Source organism: Amblyomma mixtum, chromosome 8 (genome assembly GCF_055824585.1).
Source record: "Amblyomma mixtum isolate Tamu chromosome 8, ASM5582458v1, whole genome shotgun sequence".
Classification (NCBI taxonomy): Eukaryota; Metazoa; Arthropoda; class Arachnida; order Ixodida; family Ixodidae; genus Amblyomma; species Amblyomma mixtum.
Window position 1 is genome coordinate 95247877 of NC_143019.1, and position 13246 is coordinate 95261122.

Consider the following 13246-nt stretch of genomic DNA (forward strand, 5'->3'; position numbering starts at 1 on the left):
ACCACTGTGGTCTTGTTTGTTGCGTGCGTATGTGTGTCTTTTGTGTGCATGTGCATCCTTGACATTTGTGCACCTGTTTTTTTTTGCCTTTTTTTCGTTTCGCTGCCCAGGACGGCGAGTCAGCGTCAACTTCAAACGAAACCTCATTATCTGGCTAAGCCTATGGTGGTCTCGCTTAGAGGCCCTAAAAGGAGATCTGTTCGCAGCCGCGGGTTCGACTCCAAGTCGTGGATATTGATTCGATTTCCTTTGCTCTTTTCCACGACTTCAGCTTCAACTCAGCTGAAGGTGAAGTTTACAAAATCTGCGATTGAAGCCCGAGGTCCCGCAGTGAAGCACACGCTTCAAAAAGTTTTATGGAAGCAGCGTGATTCGTAAATGAGTGTTGCTCGATTAAACATCGCCCATTTCCCTCGCTCCCGCGGGTGCTCGGCAAAGAATTGGCTATAAAAGTCTTCTTTTAAGCAGCCCCTATTCCCTGAATACACAGTCAAATCATCACACATTCAAATCCAAGTAACTATCGGGTTTCAGGTTGGCTTTCGTCTCCCTGAGAACAAACCCAGGGGTATGCGAACTTGTAGACGTTAATTCTCAGTGGAGCAATATTGCACCAAGTATATTCTGTAAGCGCCGGAAAGTGTTCACCACAGGCGAGTTGTTGCGCATCACAATGTCCGGCCTTTGCTAAGGTACATAAGCATTTGCTGCTCAAATGCGCAAAATTAACTGAAAGACAGAAATGAGGCAGAAGAGGAAACATACGAATAGAGGGGATGGCTGACACTGTGTATTATCAAAAGAACAATTTTTTTTATTCAGGACAAGACAAAGGCAAGCAAACACACTGCTCAGACATTCTGACAACACGATTTGTGTGAGTAAAAAGGAAAACAAACAATACTCGCAAAAAAAGCCAACCGCTCGCTCATTCAGACGAAGAGTACGCCTGGTTTGCGGCTCCAATACAAAATGCTTGTCTCGACGGACTATCAGGGAGGTGTGCACAGCTTCTATCAGCGAGGCTTGTTTCGCGATTAGAATAAAAAAGATGCTTCGAGTTGTTTTTCGAAAGGTCATTGAAAACTGCTCGAACTTAAACTTGCAGAAAATACAAAACGTAGCACGAATCAGTACTTAGAAATACATATACCTTTACGAAAAAACACACTATTGGCAATACACATTCTAAAATATCCTTTGCGGCTAGCATGAAATAACTTTCGGCGCATGTAAGGGAAAGTCTTCCTCAATATTCAAAGCATAAAAAAAACTCACTGCATTTTGATTTCACAGTCTAATATGATCAACTTTCTATTTTAATTTTTACTGATTTTCAAAACACTTCTTCCGCGCTCCATGCGGCGACGAACATTTGAAAACCGTTCAAACTTACACTTGCACAAAATACAGAAAGTGGTATGAAGCAGTGCTTACAAACCCATGCACCTTTTCGAAAATGAACACTATAGGCAATACACATGTGAAAAAAAATTTCTTGCTGCTTGCATGGATTAACCTTTGACCCATAAAAGAGGAAAACGATCCCCAATGGTAAGGAAATAAAAAAAACTCACTGCATTTTGATTTGAAACTGTTGTAAGTTTAACATTCTCATGTTTGTTGATTTTCAAGATACTTCTTTATCGTTCCATGTGGCGACGAACCTCTGAAAGCACTAAGCGTGAACGCTGGGTTTAGGCTACAACCCGCATCTTCACACCTTACATGCTCCTTTTCTGGAAACCTAGAGTATGTGTTCTCCAAACACTAAAAGCGGCTCAACGTGGCGGCGCAGAATCCCGGAGGAAGCGGCACCGCCCCATTGGACACGATGTTCCGCAGAACGCACATGGCCTCGTCATTGTCCACGACGCCCCAGGCGACCGGCCCTGTCAGGAACTCCCCGGTGGTCATGGTCAGGAAGCGCAGCTTCGCAAAGAATGGACGCATCACATCTTTCAGCTGGAGCGGGGAATCCGTGCCGAGGCTTTTGGCGCACTGCTCCTTCGACCAGCGCATGACGGCTGTGGCGACCGAGATCTCCCGGACGTGCCTGAAAGGCAATAAAAGCAGTGAAAGAGGTCTGTTAGAGTATTATAGAGCGCAGTGTGGAGACGAGAAGACTGTAGGACGATTAGCCTTACAGTGAACATGTAAACAGTTGACGCACCTGCGTCTCACAGTGTAGACGAAATATAACTGCCACAGCATGGACCTAGAAGGCCACAGCTCTCCAAGAATTCGAAAAGCCGCCTTAGTACCGCACTCTTTTGATTGCTCCAGCTTCCGAGAGCTCTCTGCTGTCTACGCAACAGACAATGAACGGCCGCTAGGCGGCAACAGGATTGCGAAAGAGTAAACGGATTTTTTCGTATATTATGCCGACGAGGCTTACTCGAGAAACAAGGTAGCGAGTACGACAAGGTTAACATGGGTTATTAAAAGCTCTGGTGAGCCACCATAATCTTCTGGAGGCTTATTGACACTTGGAACCCTGAGATACATTTACAAGCTTCGAGAACACATTGCAGCGTAGGAATATTATAGCGTGAGAGTAGGTACCGGATACTATTAACGATAATCACAAAAAGAACGCAGATAGCTACAAAGAAGAGAAAAAAACGGCGGAGGCACAAAGGAAGCAATGGAACAAGAACGATAAACAAATAAGCAAAAATATAGGAACAACTGCACTGCCTGATTGCGGTGATTAATATGAAAGAACGGGACGTTTATAATTCCTTCATAGTGTGATAAAAGAATGCTGACCTACATACACCACATCAGCTGGACTCATAAAAGGAGTACTTCATTAATTTACTCCAGAATTCATTTCACGTGTTTCAAAACTGTGCTCTCTTTTGTTCGAGGCAGTGTATGCGGTTTGAAGTAATTTCTCTTGTCAATGCCTTTCGAATTACTGCGTTCAGTTCCAGCTTTTGCTTCTGAAGCCTTGCACGCAAAGGCTCCATTCCAATATTCTTTCCTTATTTCGCTTATGATTGCATGTCTACAATACAGCCTTGATATGAACCTTACTGTCCGGTTTCAGATTTCTCATCTGTGAGATGCTGCGAGTGCTGATGCCACACAGGTGATATGCATATTCTAAGTGAGGGCTTAGCAGGGATTTGTATAGCGCTGCATCTTTATAAACCTTGAGGGGGCAGCACATACCTAATATTGTCAATTACGAAGTGGAAGATGTGCTCTTCTGCTTCGGCGAGGTTTTTGAGAGACAACAGTGCAAGTGCAGCCGACTCCGGCCAGGACTGCAGTACTCCTAGTACGTAGGAAACCCAGTCCGGTTCGCCGGTCAGGTTATAGTAGTCAAGGTAGGCGAAGAGGTTTGAAGGAACCAGGTTTCTGCGTATGTAGTCGGTGCATCCGCTGCTTAGCGACGCTATGTGGTACTTCCTAGAGGCTTCTCGGGCATGCAGTGCGTCCAGTACAGTGCTGATGCGGGCACAGCCAGAGTAGAGGTACCTGCACCGTATGCATGGATAGATGAAAAGATAAGAGCATCACCTCTGAAGCGGGGTGGTGACAGACGCCAACAGCGTCAGGTTTTTTTAGTCCCTTTTCTTTCAAACTTCAGAAAACTACCTGGAAGAGCCACATATGCAACGCCTCCTCCTTTCCCCCCACCACACCAATCCGCCCAAAAAAGATAATTGAGGTGAATACCTCTCCCAATTTTCTTGACTGCACTCGTTGGCCAGGCACTGGAGGAAAAGCAGTTGAAACACCCCGTCGCCCGAGCATGAAATGACGTATTTCTCTTGACAGCTAACAGCCCGGGACAAACACAGAAATTCCGCCATTTTTAGCCCTTTCAAGCGCTTTTCTTTGTTTTGACCAAAATCAACTCATTTTTTACCTGAGTAGTATATTCAGGCCTCGGGAAAGGGAATTTGTTAGTTTTTCAGCATGAAAAACCAGCAGGTAAGTTTTTAGAACAATGTGCAGAACTCCATACAAACTGTCAGATTTGTTGGAAATAGTAACATCGAAATGTTCTCGTGTGTCATGTAAGGACCCTAAGGATCGTGGAATAATTTTCTGTTTCGACGATGCACATTATGCTCGAAATTGAGCAATAACAATCGATGTTTTTTCTCGCGGGAAAATCTGTCTACACACAAATGGCGAACAAATTGCTACCTACCTCACTGTTATGTGAAATATTATTTGCTGCGTGTGATTTACATGGCACAAAAGACGAACTTTTTTTCGATGGGAAGGGTGCTCAGTTTCAGTGAAACAATGAAATCAGGTCTAGGTTCACCGGTATCTCAGAACATGCTGCGAGTTTGCTGCGTACACAATTGTGTACAAAGCGCCTGAAAGGAATGTTCCTTTGTGGTGGCCATCGTTCGCTAACAAACAGCTCTAGAACGCGTTTCGTTTCTTCCCGTCAATGTTTTGAGTATGCAAAGAACCTCTGAAATAAAGTAGGATAGCGCCTGTATACTTATATCCCCTGCCCCTGTTGTCTACAATTGAATCTGTGGCCACTTTAGGTCTAATCTTGCTCTCTGCCACGTGCGCTACACAAGATGGCGGCTGCTGCAAAAAGAGGGTTGTGCTTCAGTGCTCCTCACCTAAGCATGATCTCGAAGCCCTTTGGGTGGACATCCGTTACGTTGACGACGTCCCCTTCGGTGAAGTCCCCGAAGAACATGGACTCGAAAACCTCGCTACGCAGGGCGAGAAGCCGCTTGTGGGCACGAAATTTGCGTTCGGGAACCTCGGGAAACACAGCCGAGCGAACCTCGAACTCGACGTCAGTCAGGCGGCCGCTGTCGAGAGAGGCCTCTAGGTCGATCTGCAACCGGATGTGAGAATATATGAAAGGTAGAGGTGGGGGGGGGGGGGTGCAGTGGGACAGCATTAAACAGATGTTAGATTGAGATAATGCTGCCGCGCTGAGTAATGGTAGGCAGAATATTAAGTTTCAGGACTTAGTGCGTGGTGTGTATGCTGTCGCCCGACAGAAAAACTCCCAATCAAGCCACGGGAGGCATATATGCTGAGTCTTGATTAACTAAATGTACAGAAGTCGGTGTTAATACGTGAACTTCGGCTTTAGTTTGCCACCGTGCTTTACTGGTAGTTCTAACTTTGCCGCTAGGTCTTGCTTGGGGATACTCTGGGGTCTATTGATGTTTCCGTATTTCATCGAAACTTTTAATACAAGTTACCCTTTTTGTCTTGAACATTTATATCAATTTCTGCATGCAAGTATTCCTGTGCTTTGTTTGATTTGACGTGGACTTCCAACATCGCTCATTTCGTCACCTAAATTTGGGTTAACCTCTACGGGCGACGTTAATCTTGCAACATTGCAAGCGCGTACTGGCTGTTGGTATATACTTCACACTTCCTAAGGAACGTCAAGCGAGTTTTTTTTTGCCCTTTCAAAAATTTCACGCGAATTGTACTCCCTTACAGCTCCTACTTACGTGTTTTGAGAACAAACAAGAATTTCGATGGTAATATTTGACCATATATTGCCACGTTATGCAAAAAACTACCATCTTTGACCACGCTGCGAAGCTTCCATCTTCTCTCCCTTGCTGGTTAAATTTATATCTCATCTTTCCTGGAAACGTTTTGCAGAAACTAAAACGGGGGATTTCGAGACACATAGCAGACTAATCAGCTGAAAGCGTTTATTTAATCAGTTATGTTCACATATTTGTGAAGGTTATGTCTGCAGGAAACAAATATGAGGGCGATTACAATACTCCCTAATGCATGGTTTGAACGCACCTCTGTCTGATTCGGCGGCACGAACGGCAGGTTCCTCATAAAGGAGGTGCACAGCACCCAACTTTCTGCCGCACCCTGCCATACGTGCCTTGTCTTATCACCAAGTCTGTTACCCTTAACGGCCATCTGTTATCTCGCCTATGCATCACATGCCCCAAGCTCATTTCTTCTCAATTTCGATTAGGATGTCAGTTATGCGCGTTTGTTCTCCGACGCACTCTGCTCTCCTACTGTTTGTTATAGTTACACTTATCATTTTCATTTCCATACTGTATTGTTCTCATCTGAAGCGGGGCCCTTTTGGTTAGATCCCACGTTTCTGCCTACAGTTGAGCCACAGCAAGATATTGCTAGCTTTGCTTTTCTCTTTAGGGATATTGGACACTGCCATTAACTCTGACATTACGTGTAAAATATGCTCAATTCTTAGTTTTTTACTCACATGATCCAGGTGTACAATCACTACCTGCCCTAAGTAGACGTTTACCCTTACCACTTGCATTGTCTTGCTACCAATTGAAAACTTATTCTATTCCAAGACTGTGGAGTAGTTTAGCTTTTGGCATGTTAAGTTTTAGACCCTTTTATGCATATCAATTTTTTTTAGACCAGCACTTACTACTATAGCACAAAGCTTTCTTCAAAGACGTCCTTGATGAATTTGAGCTGTCACGTGTGAGCGACAGCGTTGCGAAAACTATGCAGCAAAACAGTACCCTCTACAGGAATCTGACGCGCCGTGACAGAACCTGCAGCTGGATTCTATCGGACGACAGAACCTACGACAGGCATTTCTGTCGCGCTAAATGAGACGCTCTAGAAGTCTGCCGCGGGACTGAACCCACGTCAGGCAGCTCTCTGCCGTGCGGCACGACTCTGTAGCACGGCAGTACCTTCGACAAATATCTGTCGCGCAACAGAACCGACGGCAAGCACTCCTGTCGAGCTGCTCAACCCACGACAGGGAGCTCTGTCGAGGCCACCGTGGTCGAGGCGCGCAGCTCTCTGTTGTGCTTCACGACTCTGCCTGTCGCACGGCAGCAGCTGCGACAGATGTCTGTCGCGCGATGAAGCCTGCGACAGACACCTTTGTCGCGCGACAATAGACAGCAGAGATGTCTGTCGTGCGATACACCCCATTGCAGGCAGGCTATTAAATATCTAACTCCAAAATTTCTACGAGCGGGAGGAGGTGCAGAGAGAGAGAGAGAGAGTGAAGGCGCCACAGCACGCGTTAAGCTTTGTCTCCTTCCCCCTGCGTCCTCAAGAAGGCTCGTACCTTCTCGAACTTCTGGCCACGAGCGCCACCTCGCCAAGGTCGCAGAGAGAGGAGGGCCATGACTCTGCACTGGGACGCGCCAGCAGCAGAGATCGCCTTTCTCATTCCGCTCGCGCCACTCAACACCCACCCCCCCTCTAGCTCTTTTACGCCTTCGACGCCGACGCGGCTTAGCCCAAAAAGAGCTGCGTAAAAGCTGAGCTGTAAAGATAAAAATAACAGACTTATTTGTCGCAACATTATCACTTATCTCACGTCGCATGTGAATTAATCTGTTGGCGCGAATTCTGGACCATCGAGTTAGTTACACCACCGCAGCCCTTGCGAGCAAGCAGACGTTTCCAGCTTTCTTGTTCCAGTCCGGAAGGGTTCGAGCCCCGACTTAACTGCGCCCTCCTCCAGGCCTAGAAAGACAGCAAAAGGCGTGGGGCCGCTCATTGCCCGCAGCTATGGGCTTGCGTTCTGAGAGCAGTTCAATGGGTCCTCCACCGGCACAGCATGCCTGCATTTCCTAAGGGCCGCTTTCAGGGTGGTACCTTCACTAATCCTTGGGAAAACGGGCAGTAAAGGTGGTAAAAGAAGAACCTTCTAATCAACTTTACTGCAGTAGTAATGTAGAGCATTTCTGGTATTCCTGTAACGAAGAGCCATTGTTATTGTAGGAAAATCGGTCCATTATATCGCAGCAACATTTCAACACAGCCTTTTGCAAATGCTTGCGCCTAGTTTGCCTGAGTTGCAAAGACACTTGGTTTCCTCAACAGATGCGGAGTGAATGTACAAACAATGTAGGTGGTTTTCGTACAACCACTGAAGGCCCTAGCGATTTAGCTCCCGGAGCTTTCAAATCATATATGGCGAGACGAGACAGCTCACAACTAAACATGGCCGCTTTGTGTGGCACTCCCTACGAGGCGGGAGAGCATCAAAGGGGGAACGATCTCTCACGGTGGGTCTGCTGCATGGACTGTTCGTCACAATACCCCGAGTGCATACACGCAAAATTACTTTCAGAAGTAGAAATCTTGTAGAAGTAGAAAGCCTATAAATCTTGCAGAAATAATTAAGTTACAATAGAAATTACTGCTGTCAAAATGCAATGACATTACAATTACTTCCCAAAAGTAATGAAAATTACTTTGACATTACTTTTTAATTCGGACGCATAAAATATTGCGCACTGGTCACAAATCCTACAAAACTTTCAGATTTCGTTGTTTGCACCGCCACTGAGTCTATTTTGCCCCTCTTTGAGGAAAGGTAGCCCTAGTCCATTGAACAGCCGCTTTGCTGACATACATGACGTCAGCTTACCTTCAAAATTTGTATAATTGCTCGTATAATTGTATAATTGCTTACCAATAAATCAGAAGTGCCTCTTTCAATGAGTATTATGGTCCCACCCTCCTGTTTTTGAAGAATTTGTCGTGCACGTAAACAGCGGGAGTGCATAAACTGATTGTTCACTGTCATCTTCCCAGAAATGCAGAATGCCGCAGAGAAGCTGCCTATTCTGTTGTTCAATTGACTCGTTCTGGAGGCACGTTGGTAGAAATAGATAGCGTGATGCATTAACGCTGTCGTATAGGTTATCCTTGAGTTAAAAACAAAGCTTCAAGTCAGGCCACAGAAGCTTGTGTTCCCTAAAACACACAACCAAGTTTGTTAGTTGTGATTTCAGACTTCTTGTCAGTGCGGCGACCTGACAGTGTACATAAGGCAGAAGTACTCGCTCAAGCACTCGCAGTGCGTCTGTGGGAAGGTGCAATATGACATGCACGGTCATGGAGGTTACCTGGTGGCCACCCTGCGCCGCGTCTGCGTGTGCAATCGTACGCAGTGCTGGAAGATGTGTAGCTGCCCTACAGACTCCACCATGGCGGGGCTGATGCCCGCGCGCACGTCGCCTCTCGTCAGCCGCCTCGCTGGAGTGCTGGCTATTGCTGGCCGCGCGTTTTTTCTAGCTTTGTAGACGCTCAACCCCGCAAACGCGAGGCCAAATCATGGCCGATAAAGGAGGACCACGGACTCATTACTCAGCAAAAGTAATTTTGTTAGCAATCAATTACTTCTGCCATGAAATTACTGCTCCAAAGTAATTCATTACGTCAATAAATTACCAGCCCAGTAAAATCATTAATTACATATTACTCAAAAAAAGCAATTTTGGTGCCTTTTATCACAGTAATTTAATTACTTCCATGTCCGCCCAAGTCCTTATGCCACTACAGCGCCAGCCACTCCTCGCCATTCGCATGTGAACCTGCCGCGGCCGCCCACTGCTTGTTACGTAAAAAAAGTCCGCTTAAAACGAACCCTGGATACAAGAAACGAAATCCGCGCGACCATCAGGTTGGTTATAAGTGGACTGGACTGTGCATCCGCCCCTTCTTTATTCTTGCTTTTGCGGCAAAATACCGTTAAGCTTTAGCGAATTAGAACACCGAGGCTGCAATTATATCTCACATTTTATGCCTTACGTGATGTACACTAAACTTGGCTTCACAGCTGTAATATCCTATCATATATCAAATCACATCAAATTCACTTTTCTTTGTAGAATGCACAAGGATGGATTTATACAAGGTAAAAGAATGGACGCTGTTCAAATCAGAGCCGGAGTAACATGAGAGGAAAACATGTACTATAAATTATAAAGGTTCGCTGGACACGTGCTACGACACCAGCTTTTGGTTTCATAAAACGGGTAGTGGTCAACGTAAGATGAATTCATGCTCACATATTGCCGAAAAGCTGGTGCAGCCGCCATATCTTCGGGAACCTGAAAAACGAAAGCGCTCATATAGAAAACCAAACAATGCTATTTAAAGCACCTGCTGATCATCAAAATCACCCAATATGTAGTCCTCCCCAGAAGGGCGTAGCCAGGAGGGCGAAAGGGCCACTCTTCGCATTGCACGACGTATGACACTCCTTTTAACTCTAGGCGCGGTTCATCCAAAAGAACAAACCTTCATCCGTCAGCCTACCTTTTCATAGTCTGTAATGTCCTCAAGTGATTCATAAACTATCACCAAATTGCTTTTTTTAAGCACCTCTGTGGCTGGGCGCAGGTTCACATGCATGTGGCAGAAGTTTTAACGAATGCCATTCGTTAGCAGTTGCTGAATTTGTTGCAGAGCAGAAGCCTTTGTGTTGTTGTATATTATGAGAAAATATTGCAAATAGCTGCTGTTTTTCGTGCGAGTGTTTTTTGTGACAAAATAAATGTTCTTATTAAATCAAGTCCTCAGAATCCTGTGTGCACTCGTATTTTTATCTAGGCATTACATTGAACGAAACAACACACCCTTCGGATTGATTAAAGCAGAAAAATGACTAGGATACTGTCTAAGCAGAGGCTATCTTTTTATTTTATTTTTTACCGTCGGCTGGCTATAACACCCCGTGAAAAATATTTCTAAGAGCGCCACTGCCCCCCAGCGGCGAACTGATGACAGAGCACGGACGGATTCATGGACACAGGGTAACCACGTTCACTTGCAAGTCAGGTGGCGGTCGGAGCCATTAGAGTGAACAGTTTTTTCCCACTGCTTTGCTTTAGCTGGAAAATATCTGTCCGGGAATGAGCTCTCGAATCAATCGTTCCTTTAACTTTTATGCTACAGCGCATTTCACTCACGCAATCCTACCCCCACGCCGCGTCGATGTTTGTAATAAATCATCAGCCAATCAATCAATCAATATTTCCAGCAAAAGAATGTGAAGGACACCCGGTGAGAAAGCAGCGCCCAGCTTCGCAGACTCCCGGGGCCATGAAACGCACAATACTAGCGGCGAGAGTAATGTAAATTATAAAGCAAGGCAAAGGATATTAGCGGTACAGAGACAGAAAAAATAATCTAAATAACAACAAAATTTTGACTATGCTCAAGAATAAGAGCACTGCAATAAAACTATCACAGAATTAATCAGAAGCACTAGAATAGATGGGGAGACAGGTACAAAGGTACCAAAGGTATGTGATACAGGCATTACAATCGAAGCCCAGAATTATTACGGCGACCTCCACTGACACAAATTAACCTACAGTGATGAGCACATGGTTCAAAGAAATCGGAGGGGCACTTGAGCTCCGCCTCAAGGGTGTGACGCGATAGCATTAATGGAATAATACCCACATACTGTGGACTCTCATTAAGTGAAACTTAAAGGGACCAGAGATTTTTCTCTGAATTATCCGCAGCTTTTAATTGTCACAAGTTCAGCTTAATTTCATCCAAGACTAAATGCAATTTGGTACACTGATACCTATGTATAATTAATATGGGTGACAGCCAGTTCAATACTGGCCGAAAAAAGCGATCAACGATGCGCTGGTTCCGCAATAGAGTGAAAACCGCAAGGGACGAGAAAAGCTCCGAATCAAAGGCCAAAAATTCGAATGGCTACAAAAAAAGAAACTTCATGAAACTGTTCAAAAATGGAGCGAATTCAATTGAAGAAAAAATAGATAGTGGCTGTGTGGTTTTAAGTGATAAACTGAGCTGCGGTGATGGTTTTTCGCCATTCCGTCATTTTGTAGTGCATTACCACTGTCAGTAATATGTAAGAAGGTCCTTGTGGTCGAAATTTCCGGAGCCCTCCACTACGGCGTCTCTCATAGCCTTAGTCGCTTTGGGACGTTAAACCCCATAATACAAACCAAACCAAACCTTGTAAGGAGGCTTCACCACTCGACCAGCAGATCGCACTCAGGGCACATTATCGACGCACAGGACCACGCTGATGGACGCGAGGTGAATGCACATTTTCCCAAGAATGGCGAGATGCGTTGCAAAAGAAAACAAAAACCTTGGAGGACGCTTAAGCTTCCCTTTAAGAGCGGATCGCGTTCGCGTTGTCGGGCCAGCGCCTCTTATGAGCAGCCCCACGCGGAAAAAACGGAAAGGGGGGGGGGGGGGGAGGAGGCTCCCTTTCTGCACGTTGATGCGACGAAGCCGCCGAAGCGGGGCAGCTCTAGACTGCGGCGAAGATGGCGATGACGACGCCGGCTTTTCCGCCTCATGAGACCCTCACCGCTATTCGCGTTCGCGTTGAAAAGACCACCGATGCGTTAATTAGTTACGAATCGGCGCTCAGTTGGACTTCGTTCGCAGACGCGCGTCCGGCAGCCGCAATCGTCGCGGGCTGGTAGCGGAGCTCAGAAAACGAAACTATGCCGCCACCGAGCAACTACGACCGACGCTGCCCCCTTTCGGCCCTGTCGAGAGCTAATCGCTTGGAAGGGCCGGATTTTCAGTTCACGCAGCGCCGCAAACCTGAGTCATCCGACCTCGGTCGCCGCTCTTTCGCGAGCCGGGAGGGTTAGAGGAAGACAAGAAAAATTTGAATTAACCGAATTTGAGAGAAATCGCGCAACGAATTAAGCGGCTTCAAAATGCATTGCAAATATAGCCAGCCCGCCAAAATTTTGAAATTTGCTTCAATTAACAGAAACTACAAATTATCCGAATCTGAATTATCACGAGTCTGCTGTGCGCGAATTTCCTCATTTATTTCTTCACATTATTAGATCGCTGAGAGCAGTCAATCCTGGGACAGTGGTGCAGCGGTTAAGCGGTGCACCACTGCCCTGCCCCAGTATTGAAATAATGTTTCAAAAACAATTTAATCGCTTGTGAGGAGCAGGCTACCATTGATATCTTCTAATTTCAGCGCCCAAAAGCTGCAAAAGCACAAGAAACGTCAAGTAGGTAAGCATGATCAGACTCGGAAAACAAAAAAGAAACAAAAAGTGGCCTTCACCCCTTACTGCCACACTCTCTCACGCAATCCTAAAATGTTTATGAATCGTGCTACAGTGAAGGCAGTTTTTTTTGGGGGGGCTCCTGAAAAGCTTTCTTTGGTACGCAACTGCGCCATCCGTCGTCCATAGAAAGGAAGAATTTGCGAGACTAATCATGACAAGAAATTTGTTCAATGTGATAAAGAAGGGATTTTTGAAAGTCTTCTGTAATGTGGCCGAAAATACATTGCGCAAACTGGCACGTGCGCAAATCACCGGCTGCGTGAGCACAAAAATGGTGTTACGAACGGCGTCGCCAGCCGCCAACCAGATATTTAGGACTGTGACGTCATATTTCTGCTTGTGATCGGGTCACCACGCAACCGATTGAGCTAAAATTCCCGCTGTCCAACTTCGAGCGAGGCCACTTCCGAGATAGG

General features: G+C 45.9%; 1 protein-coding gene across 1 annotated transcript; it reads right to left on the reverse strand.

The window, feature by feature from the left end:
• Nucleotides 1–1706: 1706 nt before the first annotated feature.
• Nucleotides 1707–7117, reverse strand: LOC149333610 (BTB/POZ domain-containing protein 6-like). Its single transcript, XM_089557760.1, has 4 exons — nt 7058–7117; nt 4608–4831; nt 3181–3489; nt 1707–2056 (listed from the first exon to the last, which is right to left on the reverse strand). The coding sequence occupies exons 1-4, from the start codon at nt 7115–7117 to the stop codon at nt 1771–1773; spliced, it is 879 nt and encodes a 292-aa protein (XP_089413886.1). The 3' UTR covers nt 1707–1770.
• Between the last annotated feature and the right edge of the window lie 6129 nt (nt 7118–13246).